A 19,321-nucleotide genomic window follows, 5' to 3' on the forward strand; every position below is an offset into this window, starting at 1 on the left:
CTGAAAGAAGAGCGCTATAAGTAACAACCATATTTATTTATTTATTTATTTTTTTGGGGTTACCGCAAAACGGTTGTAACGGCCGTTATGATGCCGTAACGGCGGTAGCGGATATCGTTTTTTGCCGTCGATCTTGTGCCCTAGATCGGACGGCCAGGGAAGCGAAATAAAACCTCAATCGCTCCCACTCGCAGACCTAAAGCCGCGAGGAAAACCCTCTCTTAACTCTTCCTCCCTCGCGCGCCGTAGGTCTCTCCCCTCTCCCAAGAATGGTGAGAGCTCTAGATTCTGCGCATTTCCTCTTCGATCCATCGATTCCTTCGTCTCTTTTGAAGAATATTTCGATCTTTTGCTGTTCTGTGGCTAATTTGGGGTTTTTTCTTTTGAATTCTGAAGCCGTTCAAGCGTTATGTGGAGATCGGGAGGGTTGCTCTTGTCAACTATGGGAAGGAGTACGGCAGGCTCGTCGTCATCGTCGACGTCGTCGATCAGAATCGAGTACGTTTCTTTCTCTTTCGATTTTTCCGCTATACCTTGTTCTCTTGAATTTGGTTGTATTTTTTGGTTGCAGAAATATGCGTTGGTTGTTGATAGATAATTGTTTCTTTGACTCCATGATGTAGTTTTTTTCGGTTGATTATTAGTCATCTTGATGTGATTCGTTACTTGTTCTTGATGTCCGCTTTTTCGGATCTCAGAGTTTGGTTTCTTTCATACCGTGCGAGTAATTAATCAAAAAGCAGGGATTTTTCGAGTACTTTCATGGTTTAAAATGAACCATCGATATCCCGCAAATTCTGAGCCATATTTTTTTTTTTGATACAAATTAGCAATACACCAGTATGCTTGAAGTCATCTCCAACCCTTATTTATTCCATTGAAATGTCCCAACCAATTACATATTGTTGAGGTAGTGACTACTAGCTTTCTCTACTTCAGGCTCTTCCGAGGGCCTTTGTTCGAGGTGAGGTTCTATAGTTTGATGGTTATCTTACGCGTTGCGTTGTCAGCTTTGCTACCGACGCTTCATCTTAAGTGCTTTGCTACCGAGGCTCAGCATAAAGGACGCTCCTATCTATAGGCTAAGTCGTCGAACCCAGGAAGAGAAGGCCTACCAAGAATCCAGCACTAGAAATAACCACGTCAACTTACTGTTATGTATAGCTAAAAAAAGATTCTAAGGTTAACTTTTTTCTGCCAGCATTGCTATCATTCTGCATCTTCTGGATGATTTTATGGTTTGTGATTGATTTGTTAGATCGCATCCCCGATGGATATTTTGTTTCGATGTGATGTTTGAGATAACATGATTTATATTATACTTATTCAATTGTCACAAAGGAACTTGTTTGCATGTAGAGTTTGTGATCTTGTTTTTATTACCTTCAAGTGCTACATGGCCATGAGCTTTTAGTTCTGGTAATTACTATGAGAATGTCATGTTATAATACTAATCAGTGTCATGTCGAAATACTGGATTTACGTTTTTGTTTATTTTATTACATGTTGCAAAGAATAAAACAGTTCTAATCTGAGACCAGCTGAGTTCTATTACATGTCGAAATAATCTTGTACTGATCTTTCACCATCAAGAATGTAGTGAGGAAATGAAGGGCTCTTAGTTTCCTGGTCCGTCTACTCTATGTTTTACATATGTTTTATTATTTAGTGAAAATTATGCTGTATATACTTGTTATCTTTGTTGGTCTAGGTTTAGGTTCAATTGTAAGGTGTGAAATCGTGAACATCTCTTTGTGCAATTATAAAAAAAGACTTATTTGTGTAGATTTTCAGATTGTACTTGTACTTTCTGACGGCACACTTTACAAATCTAGGTTGCTCAAGTTGATAATTATTTTGGTGTTTCTTATATCTTATCCTTTGTTTAACAAAAAAAAAATTGTCAGGCTTTGGTTGATGCCCCAGACATGGTGCGAGGCCAAATGAACTTCAAGAGGCTTTCTTTGACTGATATAAAGATTGACATTCCAAGGCTTCCTAAAAAGAAGTCCCTGATTGCTGCCATGGAAGCTGCTGGTATGCTATTGGTTTTCCCTAGTTTGAAATGGTTAACGACATATGGCTGCTTTTCTTTGATCCCTTCGGGTGCTTCTGCTGATCTATTTCCGATCTATTTCCGATCGCAGATGTTAAGAACAAATGGGAGAACAGCTCATGGGGAAGGAAGCTGATCGTGCAGAAGAGGAGAGCTTCGCTGAATGACTTTGACAGGTTCAAGGTGATGCTGGCAAGGATCAAGGTTTGTTACAAACCATTAACAATTTGCTCTCACTCTCTCTCTCAATTATTCATTTTTTCCCCACTCTATTATGTTCAGAGAGGAGGCGCTATCCAGCAAGAGCTTGCAAAACTTAAGAAGCAGAATGCATCTTGAGCTTCTCATTGATAACAATTTCTGCCAAATCTGGTTGTGATGCATGGACCATTTTTTATTTTGTCAGCAGGTTTAAGAGAGTTTTTTACATAGAGAGGTCCTATGAGCTTTTTCATGTTTTGAGAGTTTTGTGACACTAGATTATTTGTTTGAAGTTTTTATGGCACCCATGAAAAATTATGCTTTCATTTCTTTAGTAAGTGGCATCTTATTTTATATACTGTTTATACTGCCTCTGCCGACATATCTTAGATTAGAATCACGAGGAATGAGTGTTGGATGGGTTTATGAAATGGAAGATGGACTCGGAATAGCATTGCAATGGCAGGGTGCTATTTGAAGAGGATTCCAATTTTCTTTTATTTTTGTGAAATTTCTTCTAAGACTAGTGCCTCCTTGTTTTTTTTTAGCCCATTGCCTTGAGGTTCTGTGAAGAGACTGTAACAGGAGGTACAAAGAGACATGTCTTGGATATTTTCACCAGTCCGTTTCTAGATAACAGAATATGGATATTGACATCAACAGGATCATGGATAAGAGGCATAATATTTCAATCTTTTTATTGAGTTCTTGTTGCATTTAGACACGTTCGGAAGTACAGAAGGAAAATCATGGTGGATATGGGAGACCATGCTTGGTGGCCTCCTCCGGAGGTAAATCCAAGAAGCAGATGTTTGGTTGTGTGATGTTTAAACTTATTCAGCGTGATGCAATTATTCAAATTTATTTTCATATATCGACAACTTACATATCACACCCACCCCCAGCACAAAAAAAAACTGCATGTCAATTATTTTAAGTTGTTTAATTATTTATTATTATTATTTATTTTCTTAGTTACCCGAACCTTTTCTTGCTCAATATTTAGGTTGAAAATTTGGAGCCAAGTTATGGAGGCAAATGAACTAGAACATATGGCCGAACTGCCTGGTTATCATGATATCTCTCTATTTTGGAAGGTTACTTATGGGTTGTGCTGGATATTATGTGGTTTTAGATAACCTAAATCAGATCTGTTTCTTAAACATGTCAAAAATCCAAACTGACCTTATTAATTTGGTAACCTGATCTGGCCTGTAAATAGGTTAAATCAGGTTAGGTAGATATAAAACATATTAAGTAGGTCTTAAATTGGGAAATTAATCATGTTATGATCCAACCAACTATTAAATTGGTCAGAAATAGGTTAAATTGGTCATGTTATGATCCAACCAACTATTTAATTTAAACAGAACCAGTTTAATAAATGGATCAACCTGTTAATGACTTAGATTTGTTTATGTGAAACCCAAGCCTGTTTAAAGTACAAGTTAGAGTGGTGGGTCTTAAAATGCCACCTCAAATCCAAAGTGATATTGCTTAGTGTTACTTTAACAATCACAAGGATGATGCCTATTTTACCAAGCAAAAGGGGAAGGAAAAGCACAGAGCATGACTTATTCTATTTGACCCAATTTGGTTTAATTAACTCTTAATTTTACGACTCCTTCGAATAAAATATCAAGAAACTATGAGAAAAAATTAATAGGGACTTTAGAGCTCAAAAAAATAAAAAATAAAAACAAAGAAAAAGATAATGAAAATACCTGATTGAAGATAAACCTAGCCACAGTCAATTAAAATATATTTGGTTTTATACCTCTTAATGGCTATTGAATGGCTATTATAAACATACGAAAAAAAACAAAGTCAAAATATGGTAGAGGGGAGAATAAAAGACGAGCACAAGTTTAACTATCCAAGGTGTTGAAGATGGCTTTCGGGCTGCAATTTAGGGAAAGAAGAACCAAGCCTTGCCAAGTTTAATAAGCAAGCTAAGCTTAAGCTGTTTACAAGCAACTTGTTTAAGAGTTCTATTGAAAGCATGGGATCATTTCAGATTTTCATTTATAGTTAATAATCTTAAATATATTAATGTTATAATTGAAATACATTATATTCAACATAGTTTATATTTTACACATGATAAGTGTTATAAAAAATAATTATTGATATAATTAATAATTATTAAAATTATATATATTGTTTTTATATGAGTATTTTGAGGTAATTTAAGTCAAATTTAAGTGAACTAAGTTTAGCTCCAACCCAGCTCATTTTTTAAATCGAGCGAGTCTAATTTAAGTCAAATTTTGAACTCGAGCTAGCTCATGCACAACTTGCTCATTTGCAGCCCTCCGCTGCATAAGGCAAGGCCACCAAGGCAATTTCACTTTTTTCGCCTCCTAAAAATGACTTTAAGCATTGTTTTGTCTTTATTAATATTATCACTAATTGTCCTAACCATAAATCTGCAGCGTCCAGTTGCCTCTCAAATATCTTAAGATGAAGGACATGTTCAACGCATCTACTCTGCATGGTTGTGCACTTGAAGAAAACAATGCAGCAATTAGGGCCTGCCTCAGTATATATAACTACTAACTGAAGGCCCTTGACTCAACAAATATAACTACTAACTGAACTCTTCAAACCAAGTTACATGAACCAATTACATATGCCACCAAACAGCTGCATATAAATACAGTTCCCGCAATTAATACTACATCAAACTCTAGTTACTAAATTACAGCTAGTTTTATCCAAACAGGGGTCTCATATTCTTCTTTTCCTCGAAGATCTGCAAAAACTGGTAAGGCATTAAACATATCATGGGTGGCCAAAATTAACTAGAAACCTAGCAAATAGGAGCAGATATATCTTGTATGGCAAACAATACCATGCACCACATGCCACCATTTAAAAAGGAGATTGGCAAAGTTAATCTTAATCATGGCCGATCTTCATTTCAACTAATGATTACAAAAAATTCACCAAATAGATCTTCGGGAGTCCACAACAATCGCCACATATGTTGCAATTAATTCAGCAAGTCCACACTGCTAATTTAGCATTTTATAAGCTAAACAAGAATATGGTTAAACTAGAAAATGGTTAATTTAATATACATATAAGCACAACTTTTAGCATATTAAAATGAATACTCTGTATATCACAGATATTGCATATTCCACCTCATCAAAATGATGTTTTCTCTAATTTTCATTCGTCTCTGGGATTCTTCAGTGTGAGAAGAGCAAATGCTATCAATGAAACTACAACTTCAAAACCAAGAATGGGATGAATGAATGAAGTCCTTTCTATATCATTCAGCTATCCCCATAGTATTCTTGTGCAAGACCGAGCATAGGAGCAGTGTCTATGGTTTTCTCTTCTATTTTTCTGCAAAGATTTTGGATCAGTTTGCGCACATGCTTTCGACCCTCAGGTTTGCTCCATAGAGTTTGAAGAATTTCAGCTGGAATGACTGTTGCAGGTTGTGCAACCCACTGATGGTGATCAACCATCAAACCATTCAATCTATCAACCAAAAGAAATTGAAGAAATAGTAAACCTCAAGTATAATTAAACACGAAGAAACAGTAGACTTCATGAAAAAAGCTAATCAATGATTTCCTAGCTAATACTCTTTGATGGTGATCAGACCATGTTATCAGGATCCCTCCAATTTATTATCTATAGTTTACCTGTTTAGGATCTTCACCATGTTGCCATATTCGGATAATTTGAAGTGCACATCAAAAGTGTCAATATCTCTGCCAATTATTCTCTTGACTTGCCCATAGGATTCACATATGTTCTGAATCCTTGTTATTCCGCTGAGGGGGTTCACTCTTGAGATTCTCACAACAGTTGTTTTGGGTGCGTCAATCCTGTAGATTGTAAGCTTCTTTCCTACTACAGATACAGTGGCTACTGCAAGAGCCCTTTCCTTTGATTCTTCTGACTGCAAAAAGAGCAACAAAGGGTATGAGAGTCTCAGATCCATAGTCCTCTCTACTTCTAACCTTTTCCTGCAGAAACTTACAACATATAATAATAGGTAAAAGTCATAGCCTGAATCCTTTGAAGCAGGATGAAATTTGAAGTCTGAAGAGCTTGAGAAGGGAAAACTATTTTTTTTACTTACAAGGGTGGCTATCAGATGGATAAAGTTAGAACCAAACTGCATAAAAGAAATGAAGGTTATCCTGGGGATGGTAATTGGGCTCCTAATGGGGAGAAAAGCATTCAGATTGGATGTTCTACCTCGTTGAAAGGTTTCTATTTGACTCTATATCACCAGGAGCTTTTGCAACCAAACATGAGCTTGTCATGGACAGGCTCAAGACCTGTGGTGCACGGCTATAATTAGTAAACTTAGGAGGCGGACATCAGATTGCATTGGCTTTAATTTAAATCCAGGCGTAACCTGTCCTATGAGTATGCTGTTTGTAGGGTACTCTTTGATTATCAGATAGAAAACCTATCAAAAATTTAATGTCCCTGACCAATATGTGAAAAACAAAATTTTGTACAAGCAAAGATAAAACCTCTAGAATCACAAGCAGAGGAAACAGAGAATTAGAACATACGGTAACAGGACAAAATGTGGTTGAGATGGGTTATAAGGAGAAGTGGACCTAGCTGCAACCCAACTTGTTTTCAAACTTAAACAAATATAAACCCATGCACAGGCAATGTGTACAGAATGGGTGTCAAACAAATAAAACAATAGAATGGTAGTCAGTGTCAAAAGGTTGTTAGAGACTTCTGGGAATGATTTTTTTGCAAACAATCGTTTTCTAAGCTTTTCTGTTTAAGCCATGAGTTGCATGATGTGCAAGTTCATTAGAGGTGTAACCCTGAATTTAATCTACTAAAATGTCACTTGTTTGAGTAAGCTGCTTAGTCTTGAGCAGACAGCTTTCAGAATGAGTTTATCCACAGTATAGTTTAAAAAGATAGTTATCTTTACAGCAGATAAATGAACATAGAAGTATCAAGAATTCACAAGAATATGGATCACCTCGTACTCAACATAAACACTGGATCCCGTGGAGCCCATGGCAAGGCCAGTGATGCATCCCCAGAATGATAGTGCATGTTTCAGCTGATAAAATGATGTATTTTCTGGCAACCCCTTGACCATTACTGTCCGAGTTGGATTTTTGAGAAAAGCTGCAGGAAAATCTCCATCTTTGGCAGGCTCCATGTTAGCCAATCTGCTGTGAAACTTTATAGGAGAAGTTGCCTCTACAACAACATCTGCACCGCATACAGCCACACCAGTTTTACTTAGAGCTTTAATCAGCCCCTCTTCCGTCTGCAAAAATGTTAAGATTCCATCAGACTTTCAAGAGACAGCTATATAGGTTCCATGGCTTGAAGAACTAACAACTTGGGCAACAAAGGAACCAAACATGCAAACTATGAGGCCACAGAAAACATTAAGTTTTTGGCGGTCATCTAAAACAGCTTATTTTACATTTAGTACGTGCAGTAGATATTCTGAATCATGAACCATAAACTGATATCAGGAATCTAAGATGATTGAAACACGTGAAAGTGTGTGCTTTGAAGAGGGGAGGAGGGCAGGTTCTGGCTAGTTGGCAAGTCCAGGACTCCAGATTGTGGCCTGCCTCTCCTAACGACATTTGCATGCAAGAAGCCTATGATTACATTTTTATCCATTTTTCAGGCACATTCTAAGTCCCGGAAGTTTTTTGAAGTAATCTTTATCTATGTCTACGTGTCATACAGTCAATGCTGCATGGGGACAATGCTGTGTCAGAATAGAAAAAAATACAGGACACCGAGACACATTGAACACAAATTTTGAAATCTCTAAATTAAAATTATAGTTTCTTTTATTGTATTTGAAATTAGATTATTGTGAATCTATACCTATTAGGAGAGGATTCACATGGCAACCCCTACTATACAACTCAGGGTCCATCAAGCCAATCTTTAAGAGAATATAACCGTGTGAAAAACTTGTTTGCTAACCACATAACTCTGTTGGTCCCATTTTTCACTGTATTTGGTACCATTTTTCACACTCTGAGGAAAAAAAAATTGGAAGTATCTGATATGTGACAAGATTTAAGGATGCAAGTTCTTCATGGTAGGCTTTTGTGTATGGATATCCATGCAAGCTATGACAAAAGGCATGAGATAGTGGGACAGAAGTACCTTGAAACAAACATAAGCATAGTTGTATCTGTTCTCTCTTCTTGTGCGAACAACACGGATTTCAGTAATCGGCCCACAATCATGGAAAGCAAGACCAATATCATTGATCTTGGCTGCTTTCAGCAAAAATTTCACCAAGAGGCAGTTTTCATGACTTCCTGTTCCTTCATGTAGAAAAGCATCCAAGTTCTGTGGTTGAGTTGAGAAAGCATCCTCATCCTTTGACTCAGGCTCTAGATAGTCGAATGCTGCAATATCAGAATCACTTTCTTCACTCAAAAGTTGGGACTCCAACATATCTGGGGACCCCATTGCTTTTCCATTTTTACTTAATTGAAGATTCACATTTTTAATATCGTAGCCTCTAGGTTGATTCTTCTGGGTACTATCTCTTACCTTGGAATGTAATGTGTTTACTTCCCTTGGTTCCTCTGTGTCTGTCTGCCCTGCAGATTTCCTGTACTCGTTTTCATCATTCAAAGTCAGTAACTTTATACTTTCATCAACAAAGCCCCTCATTTCCATGTCATTTTTATTATTAGGTACACGTGCCCAAGATCCAGCCTTATGTGTGTCTTTTGAAAGTTCAATTATTCGCTCAAGAAGACCTTTGACTTCTGATTTCTTCTCAGAATCCTCTCTAATTTTCTCTTTTGGATTCAAGGACTTGTCTTGCTTCATATTTTTCTTGTCGATTACATCATCATCTTTGGAGTCTTTTTGATTTCTTTTGAATAGATCAACTAAACCAAAGACATGCTTGTTTTCCTCTCTCAAATTTGAAGTCTCATGTTTCAAAGTGTCGGTCTTTCTGCACTTCAAACCCACTTCTGTATTTCTTCTAAAAAAGTCAACCAAATTAATGACCTTTTGATCTGATGGTGCGATGTCATTCAATGGCGAACTCTGATTAGGTGTCAGGAAATTAACATCTGTTGCTTGAGAGTTCTGATCTGGTTCCCCGCATTTTTTGCCAGTCAGGTACTGTTCATTACCATTTGGAGTAGCTTCAGTTAATTGAGCCTCATGTCTGTGCATGCTGATAGAATTTTCTTCATCCTCAGCAATATGACTAAGCGAGCGAGATTGCTGCAGGCTCCCCACTGTTTTAGGAGATGCAGGACTATCTACTGATTGTTCCATTTGTTCTTTTTCAAATAGTTCTGTATCCTCCAAACTTCTGACAGATGATAGCACTGATGAATCTGTATCCGCTGCACTATGAGATTCTGTTATATTTGACAGCTCTGTTAACAAAGCAAATCCTTTTCCAGGCATGTCGAGCTCTCCAATATCTGAATTTTCGTTTATAACTGCAGCCTTAGGAGTTTCCTCTGCTGTAACGTGTGACTGTGAACTTGCAATTTGGCTGTCACTCAGAGATCCAGGCAGCATTTTTGATTTCATTTCTGCTAAGATATCTTTTAGAATGTACCATGATCCACCCACCTCATCATGAACTTCTTTTGTCTTGGGAAAGACACCAGGATGTGTTATCATATATCTGCACAAGGAATGGGATGAAAAGGACATCAATAAGCACAGAAAGGGGAAGACATAAGCTTTTAGAGTATTATGAGTGAGATGCCAAATGCATGGCCTATACAAGCATAACAACACAGGATAATACTGTTAATTCTCTCTCAGAAGAGATGAAGAATGCCTATCATGGAGGATACTTAAATAATCTTGACAGGCCACTAATTCTAGAAAGTACCTTTGATAATGCCAGAAAGGAAGCAGAGAAGACTGCAACCCAACATAATCAAATGGACTGGGCAAGAGTTGACATTTTTTTTCCAGCAACCCTGAATGTTATTAAACCATTATGATAACACATGTCAAAGCAAATGGTCATTAACCAATGGAATTTGGCTAAGCAACTGGTACCCTTCCTCCTATTCGGAGGAAGTGGTGGTGTACCTTTTGTATCCATAATGTGAAATTTGTTGGTGGCATTTATGTGCAAGGTTTGCAAAAAGGCGCAACATGTGGATGTGGGGGGAATGTGATGCAATTATTGTATGGGCACAACTGGGTCACTGTAGTGGTGGGATAGGTGTGCGAGTTGCTGGGGCAAGTGATGCAGTAGTCAGCTGCATGCCCAACAGCTTGTCAGGTCTAGTGGGGAAGGTTACCCCCATCGCCAGCCCCACTCCTAGCCTAGAACCGATCTATCAATTCTTTTTCTTGACATGAAAATTATATGAAACATAGGTTTCTTATATCATATATAGTTTTAAATAGAGAGATCATTTGATATGTGGAGTCATACAAAAACATGACATGTAGAGGAAAGCTGGTCTCGCAACATAGGTATATACACTCCACTATGTGAACAGAGAAGGGGTCAAGGAGCATTAGCTTGAATCTTGTCTGGGTCCTTGCTAGAATCATCAAGGTATGTTTTTGATGGTTGTAAAAAAGGTTTCTAAGACAGTTCAAACTTTTGGCATTCAGCCAAATATTGGACGCAACATCAACTATTTAGTTGTAGTTCATAGAGCACATGAAAGACTGTAATTCATGAACCAATAAAATTTACCATAGACCCTTATGGTCTTGCAACTGGCACTCAAATACTTATATTAAGAAGCAATGAAAATGGTCTATAAACTTGAATTATGAGTAAACAGTGAAGTTTGTTGATGTCATAAACCATTATACTTTATTTATAATTATTAACATATATGTAAACATATACTTGTTTGTTCTTGTACCATAGCTGTACTGTATCCTATTTATTTAAGATTTGACAGATCGGTGTATCGTATTGTGTCTTATTTGTATCTCATATCTATACTCATGCTTCATGGTCAAGGATATTTTCATTCCTTTTTCTTGAGACCACCCTTGTGAAGAGTTTTAGCATCAACTTCAGGCAAGTAATTCCATCCACCTCCGACTACACCAATAATTCCTTGATGCTTTCCACTTATAATCCATTAAGAAACCACATTCATAACTAATATGACTTAGGATCTCTACAACTCTGCCTTTCTCAAATATACTATGAAGCAATAGAGGAAAGAGACTAAAACCACCATAGGAAAATGCTCCTCTAACCTATTATCCAGTAAGAATACAATTAAGCAAGGCACAACAGTGCCATTTTACTTAACATTATACATTACTCCCAGGAAGGTTGACAGGATCATGTCCCCTTAAAGAGCTGGTATAGCTCCTTGCAGCACTCATAATATGGAACTTTGTTCTCCTTGACCAAGAAAATAATTACACTCAAAATTCCTAGCTCCTAAAACTCTCCACTCTCATCACTCCTCCTTTCTTCACTTATAATTCAAAGGATCTTACTCTGTTGACTCCATTGAGGACAAACAAAATTCAACACTTAACGACAAAGCAAGACCGAGTAGGTTCTGAATGACCAAACAATGTTAAATGATCATAATATCTGCAGCACTCCATGTAAGGCCAGTACAACACAACCCACTTTGAAAAATCTCTGCACTAACACTTCGAGCGAGCTTACTTCCAATATTTCCAATATTTTAAGTTCAGTATCTCGTAAAAGGACAACACTTTGTTATCAACATTCTACCAACATTCACAACTTACCGACATTCCAAGATAATCTTCGAGTTGTTTGTCATAAATTAATTAAACAAACTGGACATTAAACCTCCCAATTTCTTTTCCTTGTGACCGACGATTCTTGGAGTTCTGGATATCCCCATAACCTTAAAATTTCAACCATAGCATTAAAATACCATTGGAAGTTATTCAGTCCCACCTACTCTTTATTTTCCAGATAAAATAGGAGAAAAGCAGAGAAACATAGCGCTGTTTCAAAAAAAAATCAAAATCAGCAGATAAATGAAAGGAGAAAGAAACATAGGATGATCATTGAGAACCTCTGGATGAACGAATTTACAGCTTCTAGCTTCCTCTCTTTGGCGACCTCAGCCTTCTTGGAGACCTTCTTAGGAGGAGGAGGAGAAGAAGCGAACCATCTTCGCGGTCTGGGAAAGCCTGATCGGCCAATTCACAGTCTCAGAAAGCAATAGCGAAGACCAAGTTTGGAAAAATAAAAGAAGAATCGAAAGGGGGAAAGAATTTGGAGAAAAGAAACTGAGAGGGTGTACCTTTCTTGGGCATCCGGAGCTCTGCTTCCAATAGAAACAGACGAGACAGCGCCATATGCGCGAGAGAGAGAGAGAGAGAGAGAGAGAGAGGGAAGAGGAAGGGGTCTCGGAGGGTTTTAAGGGTTTTAGAGAGGAGAGGAAAAGGATGCGGCCACAAGCCCACACTGCTGTTAGACACGCGCCGTGCATGTGATATAGAGTAACGGATACCCGTGCCCTTTCGTTTTGACGCCAACTTGATGTTTTTCCCTCGTTTTGATGCCAACTTGATGTTTTTCTCTTGGTTGGTCTTGGGGATGCAAATGAGTTGGAGCAGACTCAGCCATAATAATCTCGATCCAATCTAATCTTTTATTTGGGTTCAACTCTTAGTTGGACCATGACCTAAACGAATAAAATACCAAGTCCGTGGTTATAATTTCTGACCCAACAGGTCATTCGGGTCGGATTGAGTCAGGTCCATGTATAACCCGGCCCGACCTAAAAAATTCGGATCCAAATCGGCTTCTGATCAGGCCCAAGTTAGATCCCTATACTTGTCATTTCCTATGCTTGGTTTTTTTTTTCAATGAGTGAAAATTACAGAAAGCAAGTTATACAGAAACATGCAAGTGAAAGTGCTTAGTCATCGCAAAATAACCTAATAATGATAGGCTCAACCTAGTTAGCTATAAGAATTTTTTTTGTCCATGCATGCAATACTTTTTTTTTTTTTTGAGTAGAAAAGAATTGCATCGATGCTAATCTTTTTATTTAGCAGTGATATCTCCTGAATTTGTTAGAATGCATCCACTACTATTTTTTCTAAACATCCTACTAGAAAAGCATGCATGGGCCAAGATGAAGAGTATAGTTTTGATAATGACATATGATAAAGTTCAACAAGTGCAAAAGACTCATCATAAATCCATCTTCTTCTACGTGGCAAAATTATATTCTATTTTGCCTTTATTAGTTTGAACTTCCTTCTTAAGAAAATAATGTTCTCATTTAATGTAACCAATATAAGCTTTGATATAAAATTCGTGCCATTCGATAGTATACAAAAGATAGTCTCTTCTATTTCTCTCGTCCTCAAACACAAGAAAAGATTAGAGGAATAGAGAGTTGAAGACCCTTAAGCATTCCTGCGGGCCCTAACGGTGTACTGGATTTGGGTCGGATCGAGTCGGGTTATAAGGTAGAAAACCTAAAATTGCTCCAAAAATCAAATGGATAAAGTCGGGTCGAAATTTAGTAAACCCAAAACAGACTCCGAAAATAGAACGGATCTAATTTTAGAACCTGGCCCGGCTCTACGAGTCCTTTAAATCGGGTTGGATCGCATTTAAGTGGATCGGGTCGGGTCGGGTCGAATCATGGCTCAAACCGACTCATTTGCAGCTTTAGTTGGTCTAGTCTCCTTATTTCTTCCTATTAGAACTCATTTGGTTCAGAGTTTCTCTCACTGAAATATTTGTTCTAAAATGCTGATAACTAGGTATATGATACCTGGAAAAGTAATTTTTGTATGTTTGGTTGATAATAAGAAAGTAACATATTCTAGAATGGCTTATATTTGGTTGAACATCTATTTTTCTAAAAATATTATATAAAATACCTAACATGTCTAGAAAGATTTTATCATATTCTAGCTAAAAGCTTAAAGCCACCTTTGAAAAAAAAAATATCCTAATTTCTAGCCAGTGAGAATTGAATTTTTCCATGTCCTATATGAGTTTTTGTTAATAAAATATGAAAATTTTATTTTTATGGAAAAGCTACTTGCCCATCTTTTTTTAAAAAAAAAACTCCAACCCAATATAAGATATTTTATTAATTATATTTTTTCCCCTCTTTTCACGAATCATAGGAGTCCTTGGATTGTCTAATAACAAAAACTAGCATGTTTTCCAAAAATGGATATTTTCATCGAGATAATGACAGGGTAAGTGATAGACCTAATTTGTGAATCATGCTGCTGGGAATATTTTCTGATATTGCCACTAGCTTTGGTGCTTTGAACGCTCGGATTTTATCAAACAAGTAACTTGGATGGTGGTGGTTAATGTATACATGTATCATATATACTTTAACTTGTGGACTATTTTAGGTGTATTAAGCTAAATGAAAGCTAAAATTAAGAAAAAGAAACCACTGAGATACCATAGTGATCTCTGCATGATTAACAAAATTAAATTCCCCAATGTGATGCTGGCAACATTGGTTTCATGCCCATTCATGTCGAGAAGCCAAAGAACTGCAGTATCCCAAGACACCAAAACCATAGAGAATTTTGGGCAAAATGTAATGTCCAGAATTTTGAAGCATTGCAGGGAGTAAGAGTACATCCAACGAAATCAAAAAATGAAATAAAAAAAATAGATGCATAGTTAATCTATAAAGCTCCTCTAGAATGCTCTGCCATAGAAGATGCACCCCAATCTGTAGCTTTATTCACTTCACAATGCACATGAGTAGCTCTGAAAGACAAGCAGCTATGGTTATCCTCCAAATATCCTAAAAGAAGGGATGTTCATTCATCTTGTACTTGTGTCTACAAAAGATGCAACCCAGTCTACAGCTATATTTGCTTCACGATGCATATGACTAGCTCTGAAAGATAAATAGCTGCTGGCTATCCTCCAAATATGCTGCTAAGGGATGTTCATTCATCATGTACTTCTATGTCCTTATCCAGCCAACCACTGTCGCAAAGCCTTCCTCAAGATAGATAAATTCAACCCTAAGGATGAATTCTCATGCCACTCTCAACTTAGCACTAAGAATAGAGATATCATAGAGCTGACTACGCCTACAACAATGAGTCTTGAATCATAGCCTCTGAATACAAATCCAACATCACCTCTTCCATCATCATTCAAAACACCACTATCGAAATTCACCTTAAGGAAGCTTGGGTAGAAAATTCTAAGTGATAAAGATCGTTCGGAGTGCAACCACTGCTGAAAAGAAGCCTCTGATCTCTCTCGCTATCAGCTGCTCCCCAACGGTAGGTAAATGAATGATTTCCGAAGCTTACAATAACCCTCGATAGCTAGATGATGCTATCAAAAAGTTTGAGATTTCTAGCTAGCAAGATATAGTATGTGACAAGCCGTCCGGATACAATGAATTATATATATATATATATATATATATATATATATATATATATATATATATATATATATATATATATATATATATATATATATATATTCATAATATGCATCATATGTGCTCTTCCTTTTTTTTTTTTTTGTAGATATATGCGCTGTTTTATTGATAGACTTAGAAAGGAAAACTTAAGCAGATACTAGGCATAAAAATTTAGTAAGTGAATCCAACCAAGTCTAATAGATGTCAACTAATTAATACTAAATCAAATCAAATCCTAAAAAAGGCATTTCTCTTCTATTACTTCCTTTACCTCTTTGTTGTATACAATTAAGACCACCAACACCATTAATAGTCACCCTCTCCTTCCAAGTCATTTAGCATGCGCAGCTCATGATGGAAGCCGATATGAGAACATGGAGGCATCAATAATCAAGATGGAATCATGTAAGAGTTTTCCTCCTCCTTTTTTCCTTTTTTTCTCTTTTTAATATTTCAAAATTATATTCTTCATCTTTTACATGTTCATCAAGACTTATTTTATCATTTCAGCTTGATCTAAAACCTTTCAAAGACTGTTATCTAAAAAGTAGGTATTTTATCTTCTTTCCCTCCAATCAAATATTGATTAGTCCCAAAAATCTTGATATTGGCCTTTTGGTCCTCTAAGCTTTACACATGCTTTGATTTAATAAAAGAATTTTGTAAAGCAATGATCATTGTGATCATTGGAAGCGCTACATCAATAAGCCTCTGCAGTATTTTTCTACATAAATTCAATTTTTGATTAAAAGATTTAACATTTTTTTTGCCCATATCTTATGTACTTTTTTCATTGTATGTATTTACTCTTCCAAGTTTTGTAGGTGACTAAGGTGAGAAGATATTTGAAAAGGATAAAGAAGGGTACAAGAATAATGAAGGACAGAAGAGTTTGGCATGGTATTTCCCATGGGTTTCATATAGTTGAAAGAGGTGATCAATCTGAAGGCTCTATACTTGCCCAAAGAGAGCAAATAGAAGACTCTGAGATTTGGTTATTTGGAGCTTTTGATCATAATATGGGAGATAGCATTACAAAGTATCTGCAGTCAAATATTTTCGACGAGATACATAATGAGGTAAGGAATACCAAACAAACTTTATATATATATATATATATATATATATATATATATATATATATATATATATATATATATATATATATATATATCAATATCTGAATTCATATAAGTTGATTAAGTATACTTAACCATGAAATATAAGAAAGTTGAAAGATGGATCAAAAAATTGAAAGTAAACTTGACATTTTTTATTTTTATACTTACGAAAACAAACTTTTTTTCCCTTTCTTCACACATGTAATTCATTTTTAACTCAACAGGAGCATCATGCCCTCATGATGGTGAGAAACCTCGAACAAGCTCAAGATTGATTGTCAAGGCTTACAAAGTAACAACCCAGATCGAGTTCGTTATCTTAGCAAGTGATGGTGTATGGAAGGTACTAATTAATTTTTGATATTTTTGTGTGTGTGTATATTAAAATTTCTGCGAAGTCTGCCATCCTTTTCTTTTCATTGTTATTACCATGTCTTAGAAACATAAGCAAACATTTGTCAATTCCTTTTTAGGTGATGAACAACCAGGAGGCTGTGGACTTGATAAGGCACATAGAGGATGCTCAACTGGCAGCAGCAGGTCTGGCTCAGGAGGTTCTCTCTAGAATGAGCAAATCAACCATCTCATGCATTGTGATTCGCTTTCACTGACAAGTTCTTAATCTTTACTCTTCCTAAGTGTAACTCAGTGACTCTCTGAAGAAAGGATAGTGATTTACAGAGAATATCTGATTTTAAGTAGGTACCAATGTTATGTAATAAATGATTTGAAGAATGTATGGTGTGAAAAGGAGAAGAATAGTTTTTTTTTAATTTGTCATCTACTAAGTTTACTTTCCTATATGCTAACATACGGTAACATTGTCGTCCATATGAAAATTCTTGCGCTGCTGCTGCTGCTGCTTCTTCTTCTTCTTCCTCCTCCTCCGGGACTTGATCCTTTTTCTATATCGATTCTTTGAAGGTTGAAATATGTAAAGTTTAAACTATTAGATGGGATCTACAAAGCTTAAAGTGCATGAGTTATATAGTTAAAAGTGCCTTTTTCTATGCGCCGAAACACTTCAAAATCGATATGAGTTATCGTGTAACTAAAACTATATATAAGCAAGATTCCAATGCATGCAAGAGATCTATAAGACACATGAATTTTCATATAGTGGGATTTGCAGTCGAAGTAAAAGATCTAGCCTTCCACATTGCCAATGTGCAGTGTACAATTGGCGACAATATTTGTGAGTATATCGAGTCAGACTGAGCCTAAAGTTTAAGACTCAACAGAAATTTAAGCCACACCCAAGCCGGCTAAAATTTATATAGACCAAGCCAGAACAGACCGGGTCAACATTAGAATCATATAAAATATAGATTAGTTAGAATTACATAGAAAAGCTATGAGTAATTATATGCCGGCCTCTAAAAACTATCATGAATATGTAAAAATAAGTTCTTAGCAAACTTTGTCTAAAGCGGAGCCAACTTTAATGAGGCTCATGACCCACTCAGACAAAACTGGCCTGGCTTGAATCTACTGGTTTTAAATCTGAAGTTAACTTTGAGCGAAGTTGCTCCAGAATAGATCCATTTATATGAGAGGATTTTTTTTGCATGAATACTCTTCTAAATATCAAATTTTGCATGAATATCCTTCCAAAATTGACATTTGTATGTATACCCTCGTCAAACACTTGTTTTGCTATTCTATCTTTTTTTAATCCTTATTTTTGCATACGTACTCACGTCATCTAACGCCGTTAAAAAATTAACGGTTTTAAATTAAAATAACTAAAATATTTTTAATGGATAGATGTGCAAAAAAAAAATTATAGAGCGATCACAATAAAAGACAAAAAAGTAATTTCAACATTTTATTTTATTTTTAATTAAAATAAATATGGTTTTTATTAACGGTATTAGAAAAATCATTATATTAGGAAAATTTGTATAAAAACAGTATTTTATGAGAATACAGAAATAAATATAAATTTTAAGAGATATTCATGCAAATTTAAATTTTTAGAAGAATGGTTATGCTTTCTTTTTTCTACGCCTTCTTTCTTTTTTGCTGTGTCTTCTTTTCTGTCTTCACCTAGGGCCTCATAATGAGAAATTCCTAATGGTGAAAATTGCCTCTAACAATTAGAGCAAGAGATCTATGCGGCTGATTGAAAGGAAGATGAGGCTTACTGCAGCAACTTGGACAAGAGAGCTTTCAAAAAGAACACACCACTCAATTCCATTATTAAACCTGCCAGACCCTTGATTTACCATGGTAACAACAATCTTACAATCTGTTAAACTTCACCAGTAGTCCTTACTTTCTTCGTGGATCTCTAATGATCATTTTAATTAACATCAGGAGGTCCAATTTTTCAAATTTCGCAAACTGTTCGATCAAGTTTATCTTCGCTCCAGCCAAAATGTTGCTAGAAGCCGAAAATTCAACCGACTCAATAAATCTAATACGACCGAAACATCCAAACATGCTAAGACTCCTAAAGAATTTTGATAGCCATAATAAACTTGTGCTGGATTAATAAAGAACCAGGCCTTAAACAGCCAAGTAGGCAAACCTCCAATTTGATT

General features: G+C 36.2%; 2 protein-coding genes across 2 annotated transcripts; one reads left to right on the forward strand and one right to left on the reverse strand.

Moving 5' to 3' along the window:
* Positions 1-166: 166 nt before the first annotated feature.
* Positions 167-2,613, forward strand: LOC103716089 (60S ribosomal protein L14-2-like). Its single transcript, XM_008803956.3, has 5 exons — positions 167-272; positions 397-498; positions 1,908-2,037; positions 2,148-2,260; positions 2,339-2,613. Exons 1-5 carry the CDS (start codon positions 270-272, stop codon positions 2,393-2,395), a joined length of 405 nt encoding a protein of 134 aa, XP_008802178.1. The 5' UTR covers positions 167-269; the 3' UTR covers positions 2,396-2,613.
* Positions 2,614-5,256: 2,643 nt separating this feature from the next.
* LOC103716090 lies at positions 5,257-12,637 on the reverse strand. Its single transcript, XM_008803958.3, has 6 exons — positions 12,514-12,637; positions 12,283-12,400; positions 8,408-9,911; positions 7,242-7,538; positions 5,920-6,179; positions 5,257-5,752 (listed from the first exon to the last, which is right to left on the reverse strand). Exons 1-6 carry the CDS (start codon positions 12,566-12,568, stop codon positions 5,542-5,544), a joined length of 2,445 nt encoding a protein of 814 aa, XP_008802180.2. The 5' UTR covers positions 12,569-12,637; the 3' UTR covers positions 5,257-5,541.
* Positions 12,638-19,321: the final 6,684 nt, after the last annotated feature.

The sequence above is a fragment of the Phoenix dactylifera genome, chromosome 2 (genome assembly GCF_009389715.1).
Source record: "Phoenix dactylifera cultivar Barhee BC4 chromosome 2, palm_55x_up_171113_PBpolish2nd_filt_p, whole genome shotgun sequence".
Lineage (NCBI taxonomy): Eukaryota > Viridiplantae > Streptophyta > Magnoliopsida > Arecales > Arecaceae > Phoenix > Phoenix dactylifera.